The 16776-nt window shown below is 40.7% G+C and overlaps 2 protein-coding genes across 3 annotated transcripts; both read right to left on the reverse strand.

The window, feature by feature from the left end:
- Positions 1–1788: 1788 nt before the first annotated feature.
- On the reverse strand, positions 1789–9258 carry npy2r (neuropeptide Y receptor Y2). Of its 2 annotated transcripts, none has more exons than XM_074629577.1 (3): positions 8941–9258; positions 6348–6440; positions 1789–4172 (listed from the first exon to the last, which is right to left on the reverse strand). In XM_074629577.1, exons 2-3 carry the CDS (start codon positions 6354–6356, stop codon positions 3036–3038), a joined length of 1146 nt encoding a protein of 381 aa, XP_074485678.1. In that variant the 5' UTR covers positions 6357–6440; positions 8941–9258; the 3' UTR covers positions 1789–3035. The 2 variants fall into 2 exon arrangements, with proteins under 2 accessions (XP_074485678.1, XP_074485679.1); XM_074629578.1 differs by lacking the exon at positions 8941–9258 and adding an exon at positions 8819–8855.
- Positions 9259–11673: 2415 nt separating this feature from the next.
- Positions 11674–14358, reverse strand: LOC141764376 (uncharacterized). The gene is made up of 2 exons (XM_074629576.1): positions 14161–14358; positions 11674–13522 (listed from the first exon to the last, which is right to left on the reverse strand). The coding sequence occupies exon 2, from the start codon at positions 13453–13455 to the stop codon at positions 11674–11676; it is 1782 nt and encodes a 593-aa protein (XP_074485677.1). The 5' UTR covers positions 13456–13522; positions 14161–14358.
- Positions 14359–16776: the final 2418 nt, after the last annotated feature.

Genomic DNA, 16776 nt, shown 5'->3' on the forward strand with positions numbered 1-16776 from the left:
GTCTCGTGTTCTCTACTGATGTCAAGGTCTTGCTGTTCTGACTGTATGCCTCTGAATCACCTGAGCTTTGTTTGGAAACATGTATGCAGAGACGTATAATGATGCTACATTGACGTAAGATTCTATGGGGATATATTAATTAATTAATTCGAATGAATGGTCCACATGTCAGGCAGTGAAGAGAAATCTTAATGTATATACAGAATGGAGAAGGTAGAGTAACATGTTGACCTGAGAACAGAGAACATATGATGCAAATGTTTTATTGTGTCTGTTTTATTTAATACGATACATGTGTTACAATTTTTGTGGTTTGTACTGTATGTGATATATACTTTATTTTCTGGTTCTTTATAATGTTTTTGGTGTTTGAATTATCCTTTACTGCTATGGTTTGGAATGAAACTGAAATTAATTATACTTGATAGCTTCACACGTGTCACGAGAGGAGAAGCAAAAATAATGTAAACACCTCACAGAAGAAGGTCTTTAAAGTGACAAAGTCACTGATACAAACACTGCAACAAAAGTGGGTCATGTTATGTTGTCAGTTCGTTAGTTACTTATCAAAAATAAAGACAATCAATTTGGTTTTATAACATGGCACAGATGAGAGCAATTTTATTTTTCTAAGGGACTGTCTGGAAATTATAGGGGTTGCTCAAGGGCGTGGTTTTCAGAAGTGTGGGAGATTCAATGAAGTGAAAAAATTATATATATTAGGGCTGTCAAAGTTAATGCGATAACACGTTAACACAAATTTGATTAAACGCCACTAATTTCTTTAATTTTAAAATTATATACTCAATAATGTCTAGGTTGTAGCAGGCTCGGTTTTAAAGCTAGAAGAAGATAATGGCAACATTTGAAACTGGAAAATCAAAGGAATCCATTGGTACTGACCATGTCATACTAACTTGTCGCAAAGGAGGTTAAATAATGCTCCAAAGTTACACTAAAGTTTGGTGAGGAAAATATGGCATGGCCATTTTCAAAGGGGACCCTTGACCTCTGACTTCAAGATATGTGAATGAAAATGGGTTCTATGGGTACCCACGAGTCTCCCCTTTACTGACATGCCCACTTTATGATAATCACATGCAGTTTGGGGCAAGTCATAGTCAAGTCAGCACACTGACACACTGACAGCTGTTGTTGCCTGTTGGGCTGCAGTTTGCCATGTTATGATTTGAGCATATTATTTTATGCTAAATGTAGTACCTGTGAGGGTTTCTGGACAATATTTGTAATTGTTTTGTGTTGTTAATTGATTTCCAACAATATATATATATAGACATACATTTGCATAAAGCAAGCATATTTGCCCACTCCCATGTTGATAAGAGTATTAAATACTTGACAAATCTCCCTTTAAGGTCCATTTGAACAGATAAAAAATGTGATTAATCATGATCAACCATGGACAATCATGTGATTAATTGTAATTACTTACTTTAATCGATTGACAGCCCTAATATATAGATATAGATATATTCTATGTAAACATCTGTATTGTAATGTTACTTAAAATCGTGTTTAGTTTCCTTCATAGATTCCTGACACTTTCTGATAGATAACGCTGTATTTGCATCTTTACTACAAGGAACTTTGTAGTACTTATGTACTGTATATTGTGTAGTATCTTATTTTTGACCAATATTAACTTTGGAAGTACTTTTTTAATGTCTTCGTACTGTCTGCAGGTATTACTTTCAGGCTGCATAAACATTCTTCACCAAAAAGGTAGACGGGCTGTAAGCAGCCTGAGAGGCAAAGCCAAAGGCAAAAAAAGGTTTGTAAAGCACTTAGTGATTACTCATTGCTCTGAGCGCTGAAGGTAATAAGTGAAGGCGACTCACAAGATGAGTGTATCAACATTTGCATCAACCTGAAATAATAAAAGTGAGGGGGACATGTGCTTAACCGAGCTCCAGGATTCATATTATTTAATACATCAGAAGGAACAGTCTGAAAAATCATAAAGAAACAAGACAGACAAACTGCATCAACAAAGAGGAATATCCATCATAGTTTTACTCATAAATACTTGTGAGTTGGCAAGTATTGATTGGAATGAGGGCTAGAATGACCCCCTTTGTCGCAGTGTTAGTCATTTTAATTTAGTCACTTTAAATTTGAGGCCGTTTTTATCTTTTCATCAGTCACACACAAAAAAAACTGCAGTGCTTAGTCAATAAATCATCCAAGATTATTGGCTCCCCCATCCCACTAATTGAATCACTATATCTAACACGCACAACCAGAAGAGGAACAAAAATCTCTGTCCCCTCTCACCCTGGTGGTAATATGTGAATAATGTCTGTTGTGATATCATACCTACTTCTCACTTGATTTATTACCTCAGTAAACATTGTAAACATGAGTTTATGGTCTCAATCGCTAGTTTCAAGTCTTCTTCAATACAGCATGATGTTCATTTAGTAAATTATGGTCCCATTTAGAGTCAAATAGACCATAAAGCAGGGGATGCTTTAGGGCGTGGCTAACTTGTGATTGACAGGTCGCTATCAAGGCGTTGTCCAGTTTTGGTGATTTCCGTGTTTTCGTCTAAGAACTTTAACCCTTTCATAACGTGTTTTCAGTTCACGAAAATGAATTATAACCTTTTTGGTCACCTGAAAATGTCTTATTCAGCATTCAGTTGTACTTAGCTCCATCCTCTTGTCTCTTCTGGTTGCAAAAAAACAAGATGGTGATGGCCAAAATGCCGAACTTGAGGCTTCAAAACGTCAGTCCACAAACCAATGGTCATCGTCATGGTTACTACATCCACTTCTTATATACAGTCGGTGGTTTAATGTTATGTTGATGTTACTGACACTATAGTTTGAGCTTACTCACTCTGCTCTACTGAAAGCAAATTCCACGACCTTGTGTGGTCATTATTAAATGATTGGTTGATTGATTGATTGATTGATTGATTGATTGATTGATTGATTGATCTTTCAAAATGCCCACACAAAACTTCACATTTCCACAAATGATTATCAATGAACTTTCTTTGAACTTTCAACTTAGACATTTGTTGATTTGCAATCTGCACAAACCCCGCCTTCATTTTTTGGTGTTTCTCTGCCACTGGAGCATCTTGACCTCAAACTGAAATTGACGGGCTGGTAACACTTAAACACAGACAAAAAGGCCGTCCTGTAGTTGTTGTTCATCCACCCGTACAGGATGGGATTGACAAACGTCGAGCACATCGCCACAATATGGAACACAGTGAAAAGCAGCTTAAAGTCCTTCATATACAACACGGTGCTGTCGATGTCTACAGCCAACTGGAACGCGTGGAAAGGCAACCAGCTCACGGCGAAGACCACCACCATGGTCAGCAGCATCTTCGTGGTCTTCTGCCTGCGCTGATGGCGGTCATTTCGACCTCCGTAAATCATGTGAGTCTTCATCTTATTCCAGATGCGGATGTAGGCGACGCAGTTGATGACCAGTGGTAGACCGTATTGAATCAGAAGTGCTGATATACTGTAGATGCTTCCGTTCATTCTGCTTTCCGGCCACTTCTCTGTGCACACCTGGATAGACTCGTCCGGCGAAATGTCGAACGTGCCGTACTCCCTGAAGATGGCGAGCGGGCTGGCCAACAGGGCACTGACGGCCCAAGTGATGAGGATTACCACAGCGCACATGTCTTTGGATATCTTGGTCTCCATGAGGTAGACGATGCTCCTGTGGCGGTCCAGGGCGATGACGTTCATTGTGATGGTGGACACGTGCACCGCCATGACCTGAGCGCAGGGCAGCATGAAGCACAACACCTGACCGAACTTCCACTCGCCGTACAGAGTGTAGACGAGGGTGAACGGCAAACACAGCGTGTTCACCAGCAGGTCCGCCACAGCTAGGTTCACGATAAAGAAATTGGTGACAGTCCGAAGATTTTTAAACTTGAAGACGACATATATCACTAAGGAGTTTCCAATGACTCCAAACAATATGATTGTGCTGTAAGCAAGGATGAGAACAACTTGAACTGCAACCAGCTTCGTGCTGTCGTCCAGCTTCAAATAGTTCTCATCGTTTATTGTGCCGGCAGTTGAGCAGCAGTTGGAAGATTGAAGTTCAAGTTCTTCCACTTGAGTTGTGTTGAGTTCATCTGCTGTATCCATGGCGAACAGTCCCCATAAGTCACTCTGTGAAAAGATGAGAGATAATTTTCAGCAATGGACATACATGTTGTGACCAAGACAAAGTCAATTAGTTTCTATTTTTTTTCTTAATTTACATTAGTAGTATTATTTTGAAGGTGCAGTATTGAGTTGAAGATGCTAAGATTTTCATTGGGAGGATGGACAGGATTAGGAATGAGCATATTAGAGGGACAGCTCCAGTTAGACGGATCGGAGACAAAGTGAGAGAGGCGAGATTGAGATGGTTTGGACCAACACCTTCTCATCCCAACTCGTCACATACCACCGCTTTGTCACGCCCCTTGGCGTAGCAATACTACTATAGTTAGATTTTGGAAAGAAATACATGGTCGGTCTTTAAACTACTACGACTATTATGACTGAACGTTGTGAACATGAGACACAAACGAACAGCTGATTGTAACGCGACTAGTGAAACTTAACGCACGGGACACGAACAGCGGATGAAAGCCTTGTGTTTGTTGCCCGGTGTGTCTCTTTGCTCTTTCAACTTTCTCAGAGCGTTTACTATTGCCACGGATGGGTTAACATCATAGTTAATCGAACGCCCGGTGCATTTCATAGCTTTGCTAAAGGGTGCCGTGTGCGCCAGTGTCGAACGTCGTCGCCCGTGACAAAGCCACAGTATTTGACGCCCTGGAAATGAGAACGGGCTGATTGAAAAGATGCTGGGTATATCAGGAGAAGGATGCTGAAGGTAGAGCAGCCGGGCCAGAGGAAAAGAGGAGGTTTATAGATGTGGTGGGGGAGGACATGCAGGCAGAGGACAGGAATAGATGGAAACAGATGATCTGCTGTGGTGACCCCTGACGGGAGCAGCCGAAAGAGGAAGTGTAGATTTCAACAGATTCTAAGTATTTCAATTAAGAATGCACAGATGCCTAATGGATATATAACTTGCATTACAGTGGAAGATCAACTGATTTATGATATGAGCCTTGTAAGACGAGATGAGTGTGTTGAAAACAATGTGTTTAACACTGAAATGTCCACCATAAACTACAGATTTAACACATTCAACATCTCCAATAATGTATAGAACATTTTTGATTTGTAAATATAACAAGTCTTATAAAAAAAATAGCTAAACACACTGACGCCTTCAGGAGACTGATCCTGGAGCTGTTTCACATGGAGCAAGATACAACAAAAGCTCTTAAAGCAGCAGCTGGGTGATAGGCACACTTTCTGATCCAGCCATCTACAAATAAAACTCTCTGTCTTAATACTGTCGGTCACTCCAAACTCCACAAAGTGTCATCAATTTAAGACATGATGCTCTGTTTTCCAGTTTATAACTGCTCCGTGTATCAGCATGACTTCTACTTTCAAAAAGAACAACATGTTCTTTTTACTGTGAATGTTCCCTTGAAAAGATCTTAGACTATGAACCACAGTCACATACAGTATTCTCCTTGAAAGATGTATGCTGCAGTCATATTTGTTAATATTTGAAAAAAAAAAAAGGAAAGAATATAGAATAGAAAGCTTTATTGTCATTGTATTAAATACAACGAGATTCACAGTTGCCACTTCTGGTCAGTGCTTTAAAACAAATACTTGACAAGACGAGGCAGATAAAACATATAACAGGTAAAACACACATAGTTATAAAGTAAATAAAACATGTAAAGTAGATGTAATAAATAAATATAAACAGAAGTGTTACACTAGAAGTATAAAATATAAAAATAGATGTAATGTAAACAGAGGTAATTGCACTTGTAAAATAGGAAGGGTAGATGTAATAAATAAAATGTAAACAAAGTTGCACTTGAGGAGTATAATGCATCAAGGATATATTGCATAGATAAATGTATTCACATTCAGTGTATTAATATTGCACAGATTTATTTAGATATTATCACCTCACTTATCTTCTCACGAGATAAACCTGAATCTGTGACTAAGAGTGAAGATGAGTGACAACCTGCATACCTGAAATATTGTGGAATTATACTGTAGCCTTGTTATATTTCTGGTATGCCATATCCATAAAGTGTTAAATGCAGTTGTCATTGAGTCTCATTGCAGTTTGTGATAATCATTTAGAAAAAAAGAAACGTGACACTACAGTGAAACAGCAGTTTTTCCACACTAAAAAAAATGTGTCCGGTTCAAAAGATGAAGATGCCAGATCAACAAGCTTTAACTCACCTCCTCCATCTGCAGGTTTTCAGATTCCTCTCATTGTTTCTGCCAGCAGTGAAGTTCAGTGACAGCTTTTGTCATGTTTCTTCTTCTAGTCCCCTGCAGTATCCAAAAAAAACAAAATCATATAAACCACTCTGATCCCGACGGATTAATCTTCGAGGAGAAACAAACAAGAACATGCGCTCAACAGCAGAGCGCGCAACATGTGCCAGTGCGCACTGCAGCCCGTCTGGCGTTGAGCGCGCATCACTGTACCTGACCTGGTAGGCTGTGAGAGAGACCCACAGATGAGGAGGGTTGAGAGGAAACGAGTCCTCCCTCGACCCACATCCTCAACCCGAGAGATGATGTGTGTGTTTAGCCTCACAATCGCTCTTTATTTGATGCACTTCATTCTGAATGCTCATGATGGAAAGGCAAAATGGCCTGTTTTCCGTCCGTCAGTGCCAAATGCAAAATAATATAATAAGAACTGGGGGCATTCGTGTTTAACTCTCACTTAAAGGGGCTGTTTATAACTTTCAGAAATGCGTGTTAACAGCGACACCTGTGGCCGTTAAGTCGACGAAAGTCAGCGTCGGGCTCGAGCTTGCTCGCTCTAAATAGACATGAACGAGCATTGCTCAAAACAGTGAGGCGACACACGTCAGCTAAAACCACAATATCACTCTATATTTCACCTGCTTGGCAGTAATGTTAGCTGACCAGACGAAGGTCTCTCCATGAACATGATTTAGATCTGATACTAGTGTTGGCTTTTCCTCTTTCAGCCTCCCGACCAGGAACAGGGGAGACACCGGCACCCGGTCGGAGACGATAACGTTTCTCGTTGCGGAGCCCCGTCACTTCACAAGACACGGAAAACCTCTGTTGGTCTGGAGGAGCTGCAGCATTTATTTCTCCACAAACGTCCACTAGATATTCTCAGAGTTACTAACTCTTCTGCAGTGTGTCGTGTGCACGCATGAACGTGAGGTGGAGCGAGAACGCACGCGTTGTGTGAGTGAAGGCAAGCAGGCAGAGGAGCGGTCTGAACAACGTAGCCACATGCAAGCGCGCATGGGACACCGACCCGGTAGATTTATACGTGTAAAAAGTTACAAACAGTCCCTTTAATATTATCTGTTTTACATGAATGTCAGCTGGGTGTGTCTCTGCTGAGCAATCCTTCCGTGAGGATGCCCTGCTGATTAAATCTGGGGTTGGTGGTGTTCTTCAAAAACATATTTTTTGTTATATTTCTTTAAATCCTCATTACATCCTGACAGCAATCTATAAATCAAATGCTCTGACAAAAAAAAAAATCTGTGGCTGTCCCAGGACTGTGGCTACCTGTCTACCTACCTGCCTGCCTGCGTGCACTCTGCCTGTGCACTCACAGTAGTCCTCCACAAGCTGCTAGCTTGACAGCTGTGAGTACTAACAATAGACATGTTCATTGTTTATGTGAATAAGGATAATAGTGGGGGAGTGGCTTTGGAGGGAGGCCTGAAAGGACAGGCAGTCAGCATACTTGCCAACCTTGAAATCTCAAAAAGAGGGAGGATTTCAAAACCAAAGCGGGTAGACTTTGATTCCTGCACTCTGGTGACTTTTAAAGATGAAAATAACAAAATAATAATTACACTGTAACAGCATTTTTTGTTAAATGGGCCTACTTTTGATTTTACTTTTAATTCTCGAAAATGGAAAAAGTAGCCCCTCTGAGATGTATCCCTGGCACAAACTAATACTCATCATGTTTTTTATTAATTTATTCAGTATTTCTTTCTGTAGTGCTCTCAATCTCTCTCTCTTTCTCTCACACACTGAAGGCCCTTTCAGACAAAACGTGACAACAGCACCACTGCGCTCTGAAGCGCTCTTATATTTCCAACAGCTTGCACCACGCCACAATGGCTTTTCGCAGCATCGAGCGAAGCCCAACTTTGAGCGCTGCACGCCGTATCACGAGCATCTCTTCCACCGGGAAACGACATATAGTGTTGCTCTATTGTCATCCAGGTGGAAACAGTAGGGCTTATACATGCTTTAAAGTGCCAGAAACAGGTTGATATAACGAAAAATAAAAAAATAAATTAACAACACAACCAAGATAAATTGCGAGAAATGCAGGAGAATTGTGACCTCGGGAGGAAACCGGGAGAGGGCAATGAGAGACGGGAGTCTCCTGGAGGGTTGGTAAGTCAGGCTATCAGTGTTGCCGACTTGGCGACGTTCTCGCTAGATTTAGGGACTTTTGGAGCTAGTGCTGCTAGTTACTTTCATCGGGAAAGAGTTGGCAACACTGGGCTCGGTTTTTCCGGTTGGCTAGTTTCTCAACATTACCGACCCTAGCTTTAAAAGATAAACTCCGAAAACTCAACTGCTGCACATGTCAGGCTCAAGTTGGACTTAAACACATGATTTCATTTTCTTAAATGTCTTTGTAGAAACTGCTTAATTGCCAGCAGATAATACAAACATAATGTCACCTAAAGGCCTGACCGCAGAAAGGGGTTGAATACATCCAAATGCATCCAAATGCATCATCATTAGACACCTCACTTGAAGTAACCCTAACAGTGTATATTATAGTCAACGACAGCGTTTTTACCATTTAGAGTGCAGTACAATGTAGCTGACCGCTTTCAAACTGTTAAGCCTGTGGCTGGTAATCAGGCTCATAATTTGATTATCACTGTTACAAACCAAGACACCATGTGGCCATTGGAAATTGAGTTAGTGTCAAGCAGCCTCCTTGGCAAAAGACCACTCAGCCCATAGTGCAACTACACAGATGGTGAAGTAATGAGAAAAAAACAGGAAACCCTGAATAGAAGGGCATGTTAGGAGTTTCCCCCATGAATTTAGGAGGTGGAGCAGACTGTAAATGATGACTTTGTTTTAATGTGAATGTCGGAACAAGAAAAAATTCTTCTGTTGTCATTAAAGAAACATGAGAGTGTGTTTTAATATTCCAGCTCTTTAACTACAATCTATCTATAATTAACATTTTTACTGACTATTTGCTTCACAATTTTACATTTTTTATGTGTTTTTCCTTCAATTCCAGGCAGCTATTGTTTACTATCAGTCATGCTCTCATTGCAGCAAAGTAGATGTTCACACTGTGATGGATTACACAACCCAAGAAAGTATTGAGAGTCTGCTAATAGATTTTCATACCACAAAGAAATGAATGGAAACCAATGGATGCCTGGAAGGGTAAAAAAAAAAAAGTACATTTAAAGTTTTAATCCGAAACAAAGCAGCATGGCTTGTAATTGGGAGACAAAATATTTGTGATTTGTAGTAAAGCTAATTTTAAAGCAAGGAATCTATATGTGTGTGTGTGTGTTTCCTTCGCATATCTTGAGAACAGTTTGTCTGATGTACTTCACTCTTGGTGGATGTATTTCTGGGAAACCAAGGGAGTGCCGTGTCGATGTTGGTGCCATTTGGACATGTGACACGTTCAATATTAAAGGAACAATATGTAGCATTGACAGCTGGCGTTTAAAATGGGTAACAGCAGTTCAAATTCAAAACATCTGGAGCTGTGGCCCTTCCGCTCCTCCGGTGTGACTGATAGCAGTTAGCACACGTTTTTTGCAATTTGAGGGTTACCTTCTGGACATGACCCCATTAGCTTCTGGACAGCAGTAGTCGGAATCACTTCACCGGCAGTGTGTCTCAAATACTCGCTGCCTTGATAACCGAGCCGCGCACAGACCACAGAAAGATGTGCCAGGGCTTTTCAGGTCGGGTATAAATCTAACGTTAACGTTATCTCAGTTGATCCAGTTGGTTTGCTTGCTTCCATGGCTGCAGAAGGCTGTGTTTACGTGCCAAGTTGTTTAATATGCGGCAATGGGGTGTCGAAATGGGCAGTGGACGGGATCACACCGATCCAAACAAAACAGACTTCTGGACCAGAATGGAAATTTCAAAGGAAAACATACTGGCTGTAGCATTGTGTAGCAATAGTGATCTGGGAAGCAGCGTGGATGAGGCTTCAGTGCACTGCAGACTGAGTTGAGCATGTTGTCCGCAGCAGGCCTTTACTAGCCATGACTCATTGACTGCAGTTCACTTTTGTTGCTGGATGCTGGATATACATTACAACCAAACTCTTCTTCACTTCTCTGGAGTCAACGAGTGATGAGCGGTTCGACAACGCTGCAAGCAGCAACACTGGGAGCCAAGCAATTGGGCACGCTCTCCGAACGGCCACGCCCCATATGGGCACTGCACCAGTGGGATAAAACATGCAAATCCACTAGTAACCTTATTGCTTTAACTGATTTAACATATTTGTTTTAGTCACTTGGGGGCAACAGAACAAGCTGTAAACACTGACACATTACCACATTTAAAGTTGATATGGCCAACATGTTAGTAAATATTTGCCTATACTGATATTCAGCAGACATGAGGCAAAATTCACTTCATTCATTTGAAGTTGTATTTCTGGCCACCTGGTGAATGTAACTCCAATATTCACTCTCTTTTTAGCTCAGTTTTGGTCAACTCCTGAGAAAAAACACCTTGCTATTAAGCTGCTAAATGTTCTACTGTGTTCAGCAGCTATCTTTGGCTGTCTGACATTTACTGCTGCACAGGTTGCGTGCAGTGAGTCTACGGAAATGTTTGGCTGAAAACATCTTCCTGCTGCGACTGGAACAGCCCGTTCTCATGCAGGGCATAAAATACTGAAAGTTTCACTTTCATTTTACAATCAGCTGTTCGTTCGTGTCCCATTTTCACAACGTTCATCCTATTTAGAGTAGCAATCATTGTCTTAACTCATATCCTATAAATTAGAACTTTTACTTTATAGTGACCAAAATATCATACAATAATGTATACGTACTGTATATGTTTATTCAGAGAGGCAAACACACTGAACTTTTATTTGATTGTTTATTTAATTATTAATGATTTTCTATTTATATATTTGGATTGATTGATTTTTTTTCATCATATATGGTTTTCTCCTGATGTTTAGGTTTCTCACACACACATACAATGTCTGCTTGGATTAAGGGAGAAACCTGATCACCAGGAGACACCCTATCCAAATTTTCAAAAAAGTATGTACTGTATGTATATATATTTGGGAGAAACCTGATCGCCAGGAGACACCCTATATGATCGAACTTTTGACTGTATTTCACATAAGCCTCAAGTTCGAATATTTGAGATTGTGGGGACCTTAGCACAAGGAGAAAACCCACAAAGGGATGCGACTAATGGGATGAGAGGGTGGAGTGGGTATGGAGGGAGGGTGGATAGAAGGAGGGGGGATGGAGAAGGGTGAAGAAGTGAAGGGTGGAGGAAGAGGGAGCTACTGTTGTCCAGCCTGAGCTGAACAACAAGCAACCTCCTCAACCACTCTTGTGTCGCCGGCACACGTCACCTTCTTGTGAAACCAGCTAAAGAAACCCTTCTTCTTTTTCTTTTCCTTCTTCTCCGTCTGCTCTTCCTGTTTTGTCGACGCCGTCAGTGTTAATTGGTCGGCCAGCGCGTTGCATCTTTTCTGGAGTTCGTCGCCTCTGCTGCTCAACTCGAAAGAAATCTCTCTGAGTTTCTGAGAGATTGTGTCCTTGTCTTTGCAGAGCTGCAGGAGCTCCTCAACCATTGACATTGTCTTCTGGTTTTTAAGCGTCAGTGACTCCAAGCTCTGGTCTCTCTCGGCCAGGGCTCTTGTCATCCTGTCCTCAAGAGCGTTGTACTTGTCCTGCCAGGCTCGGTCTGACTGTGAGAGTTCGACTTCTTTGCTCCGTAGCTGACTTGTTGTCTCCGTCAGCATAAGAGAAAGGCTGTCATTCTTCTTGCTGAGATCCTGGATCTCAGAGACTCTGAGATCCTGGATCTCCTGCTTCAGCCTATTGACCTGCTTGTCCGATTCCATCTGATGTTGTTTTTCATTGTCCTTCAGCTCGTTGAATCTTTTCTGCCAAGTTGCCTCGGTCAGTAGGAGTTCATCTCCCTTGCTGGTCAGCTGGCCCGTTGTCTCTTTGAGTTCCTGCCAGAGACCCTCCTTTTCTTTGCTGAGATTCAGGACCTCGGTTTTCTTCTGGTCGACCTGTTCCTCAGACTGAAACAAATCCTGCTGGTATTTTTTCAGCAGCTTCTCCCAGATTTGGTCATTTGCTGCCAGTTCTTTAGCAAACTTGTCCTCGAGCTCCTTCCTCTCAGCCTCCATTTGGGTTAGTTTTGTCTCCATCAGTTGAATTTGAGAATCGTACTTTTCATGGCAAAGAGTGTCACTCTGTGGCAGTTCAGCTTTGTTCAGCTGGTTGTTGGCCTCAGAGAGCTTGTGGGATTCCATCTGCTGTTGTTCTTTGTTGTCCTTCCGCTCGTTGAATCTTTTCTGCCAAGTTGCCTCAGTCAGTAGGAGTTCACCTCCCTTGCTGGTCAGCTGGCCCGTGGTCTCTTTGAGTTCCTGGCAGAGACCCTCCTTTTCGTTGCTGAGATTCAGGAACTCAGTTTTCTTCTGGTCGACCTGCTCCTCAGCCTGAAACAAATCCTGCTGGTATTTTATCAGCAGCTTCTCCCAGGTTTGGTCATTTGCTGCCAGTTCTTTAGCAAACTTGTCCTCAAGGGCTATCGTTTCACCCTGAGCTTGTTTGAGCTGTTTGTTAGCCTCAGAGAGCATCTGACTGAGTCTCTCTATGTCCCTGCGCATGTGTTCGTATGTCTGCACTGCACTATATTTTCGCTCGGCCACGCACTTGCTGTAGTAGTTAACAACTTCCCGTTTCTCATCCTCGAAATGCCTTGCGGTAGTGTATCCCAGTGTGACTTCCCTCTTCAATCTCTGTTCGTTCACGGCCTGGGCGTACTTGTTCTTCAGAGACATGTGTCTTTCCGGCCAAGAACTGTCGCACTGCAGGAGTTCAGCCTCTTTGTTTTTCAGCTCGATGGCGGTCTCACTGAGGTTCTGATAGAGGTTCTCGTTCTCGTTGTTGGCGTATTCACAAAGCCTCTGCTCCTGCTGCTCTTGCTCTCCAAGCTTTTGAGCGTGATGCTCCTTATTTTTGGTGATCTCCCTCATTTGAGCGTCCTGCAGCAGCATCTGCTGCTTCATCAGGACGTAGTTCCTCTGTGACTTGACGGGTGGCATCTTCTCGACACTGTCTGTAGCAGACTTGAGATGTGTGTAGAAGACTGTAGAGAGTCTCTGTATCACACTGAAAAAAATAAATAATGAATGAATAATAATGAATGAATAACACTAATATGATAGAATTAAATAGATAATGTAATAGGTAAATAAAATAAAATAATTTTATTTCATTTACCTATTTCATTATTTATTTTATTTTACAGGTCCGCAAATTTCATGGTAATTAGGTGATAATAAGCAAGTAACCTATTTGAAATTTCTTTGGAATTACTGCCAAATTACTCCAATATTTATCTCAAAATGTATCGAAAATTACTTCATTATAAACATTATTTAATAATACTTATCACCTAATTACCATGAAATTTGCGGACCTGTCAAATGAAGTGTTACCCTCAATTGTTTACTAACTGACCACAACCTGTAACTCATGTACCAGAGAGGCATAACAAAGAAAAGAAAGTGTGTGTAAACAATTGAAAAAAACTGTAATATGGCTCCAGAGTTTGATAGATCTTTTTTTGAATACTTAAAATTAAGGGATATTGGCATAATTCAGCCAATAATTCAGTCATTTCTTAGTACCCATGCAGAACTCTACATGCAACTGGATTTTTATCCCATTTTACCTGCTCATTTTGTATCATATTACATTTGTTTGCAATTGCTTACACACTAAAAGTGAATACATAAAATACTTACACAGATGGCTCTGTAGTAGTATCTGTGGTAGATACTGTGGTATCTGTGGTGGATAATGTGGTATCTGTGGTATTACTGACTGTAATACTTGCGACTGAAAGTTGCGCTGATAAGAGTTCAACTGTGTCTCACTCTCTCGATGTCCGGTACTGATTGAATATATCCAGTAAAGTACTTGGTATAAAACCTGAAATTCTGTGAGTGTCAGAGCACATCAAAGGTGATGTCAGTGATGTCATCACTGGATGAAATTTAGTGATGTCATCATATTCTAATGACAACACAATGAGAATGTGATGACATCACTCAAAGGGAAGGAACAAGACCGAGGTGTACAGAGCGGAACAGGGTTTTAGTTATGTTACCATGGCAACAGCAAGCTAGAATTTTGATTGAAATACCTGTTTTGGTTTTGTTTACCTTCTGACCTGTTCTGAGAAGACTTAATACACTGAATTTAAGTTGGAAAACACCGCTTTACTGTAGGTATATATGTGATAGGTAGAATATTATATGAGGAAAGCTGATCAGCTATAAATAACTTCGAGTAATAAGGGCAATTGTGGTGACATAAAAGATTAATTAATTGTGAAATGGGTCATAAAAACATTATTTTGGTTAAAACCTCTCTAAATGTCATAATATGTCCTATCTCCCTGTCCATCTGTGATCTACCTGTTGGGCCTGTTCGGAGATTGATTAGTAGTGCCTGCTGAGGCCTGAAGGGGAAGCTCGCGACTGCGGTGCCTCATTCTCATGAGACTGAAAGAGAGGAGGCATCGTGTCAAGAGTCTCAATACAAATATTTCCCTATTCAGGTATAGAAATAAGTATTTCATTTTCAAAGCTGTCAGATGTGTTTATTAAGTTGTTGAGTTGTGTTTTATTGATATGATGACCTAGTTTAGAGTGTTTTGTGTGTTTTGTTGACATTGTTCGAGCACTGGTTCAAGCTAGTTAGCTGTGTTTGATCCTGCCGCTTTGATAGCGCCACAGGATGGCGGTGCGGCGCGACTCGTCGTGTGTGTGTGTGTGTGTGTGTGTGTGTGTGTGTGTGTGTGTGTGTGTGTGTGTGTGAAGACAGTATGGGCCGGTGAAGTGTATGTGTGTGTTTGGGGGTAAAGATGATGTATTTGTGTTAATTATAAAGTGATTGTTTAGGACAGAGGGAACTTAGAGTAATTTGTGTCATTTAGGATATTTTTGTTTAATTCCTTTTGCTGAGATAATTAATGTTTATTGATTTATAGGCTGTTTACAGTAATATTTCATCTGTTATAAGAATTTATGTCCCTGTTGATATTGTTTGTGGAAATTAAAGATTCTCATGAGACTGAAAGAGAGGAGGCATCGTGTCAAGAGTCTCAATACAAATATTTCCCTATTCAGGGCACAACATATACAACTTGCTTTGCAACTTGGAGGCAAAGGGCCAGTTAAACAAACATTGATGATATTTATCGATAAAATGAATAAATATTAAAAGGCTCCTTTGCTCACTATCAATGGTGCCGGCTTTTTAAATTAGGAGCTATAGAGGTGACCTCTGACCTTGTGATCCATCTTGAAGTATTTCTCTGAATGGTTCTTAATAGTATTGACATTCAGGTTATTTATGCAGGATATGTGCTGCATGACTTTACATGATTCACTTACTTACAGTTAATTATTGTCCATTATGTGTAAAAACATATAAGAAATGGTCTTAAGAATGGTCCTAAACTTGACCTAAGGGTCAGAAATTGTGTAATAAAATGTATGACTTGTGAGGCGTGTGCATAAAGAGGAAGTCCGGACATTTGTACTCAGTGTTGAGCTCATTGACCAGATACCAGTACTTTTACTTTATAGTGACCAAAATATCATACAATAATGTATACATACTCTATGTTTATTTAGAGAGGCAAAAACATTGAACTTTATTTGATTTTTAATGATTTTCTATTTATATATTTGGATTGTGTGAGAAACCTTAACATCAGGAGAAAACCATATGATCAAAAAAAAATATTGTTTATTTTATAAATATATATATATATATATATCAGTGGCGGCCGGCCAATAGAGGGCCACGGGGCCTGGCCCCACCCACCTTGAGCCACCAAAAAAAAAAAAAAAAAAAATTATAAAATTATTAATTATAAAAATTATAAAAATTGTCAATATGTGTGTTTTTGACCTATGGAATATACCCGTAATATTTGTAAAATAGGATAACTGCGCCAAATATCTGCTTTCCTCCTTGAACTCTCTGCTAGTGCACCTCTCAGCTGCTCTGCTGCACGTGCACTTTCTGGGGCCAAATGGATTTGGCCCAAGGAAGGCGGGTCTAATAAGCAGTACAGCCAATCACTGATTAAAGATATATGATTACAAGCATGAATGACATACAATTCATCCAATCAGCGCCGTAAAAAAGACTTCCGGGAGGGCCAAACTGATTTGGCCCATGGTGTGCGCGCGCACGTTCACGTGTGTCTCTCTCTGTTCTCGTCAGGGCTCATGTCAGTTCTCGCGTGATCTTGTCTTCTCGTCTCTCGCTTCTCTCCACTTCTCTTCTCTCACAGCCCATTTCCTTTATAAATGATCTGTCGTATGTTATATTAACATACTGAA

This window comes from Sebastes fasciatus, chromosome 3, assembly GCF_043250625.1.
Source record: "Sebastes fasciatus isolate fSebFas1 chromosome 3, fSebFas1.pri, whole genome shotgun sequence".
Lineage (NCBI taxonomy): Eukaryota > Metazoa > Chordata > Actinopteri > Perciformes > Sebastidae > Sebastes > Sebastes fasciatus.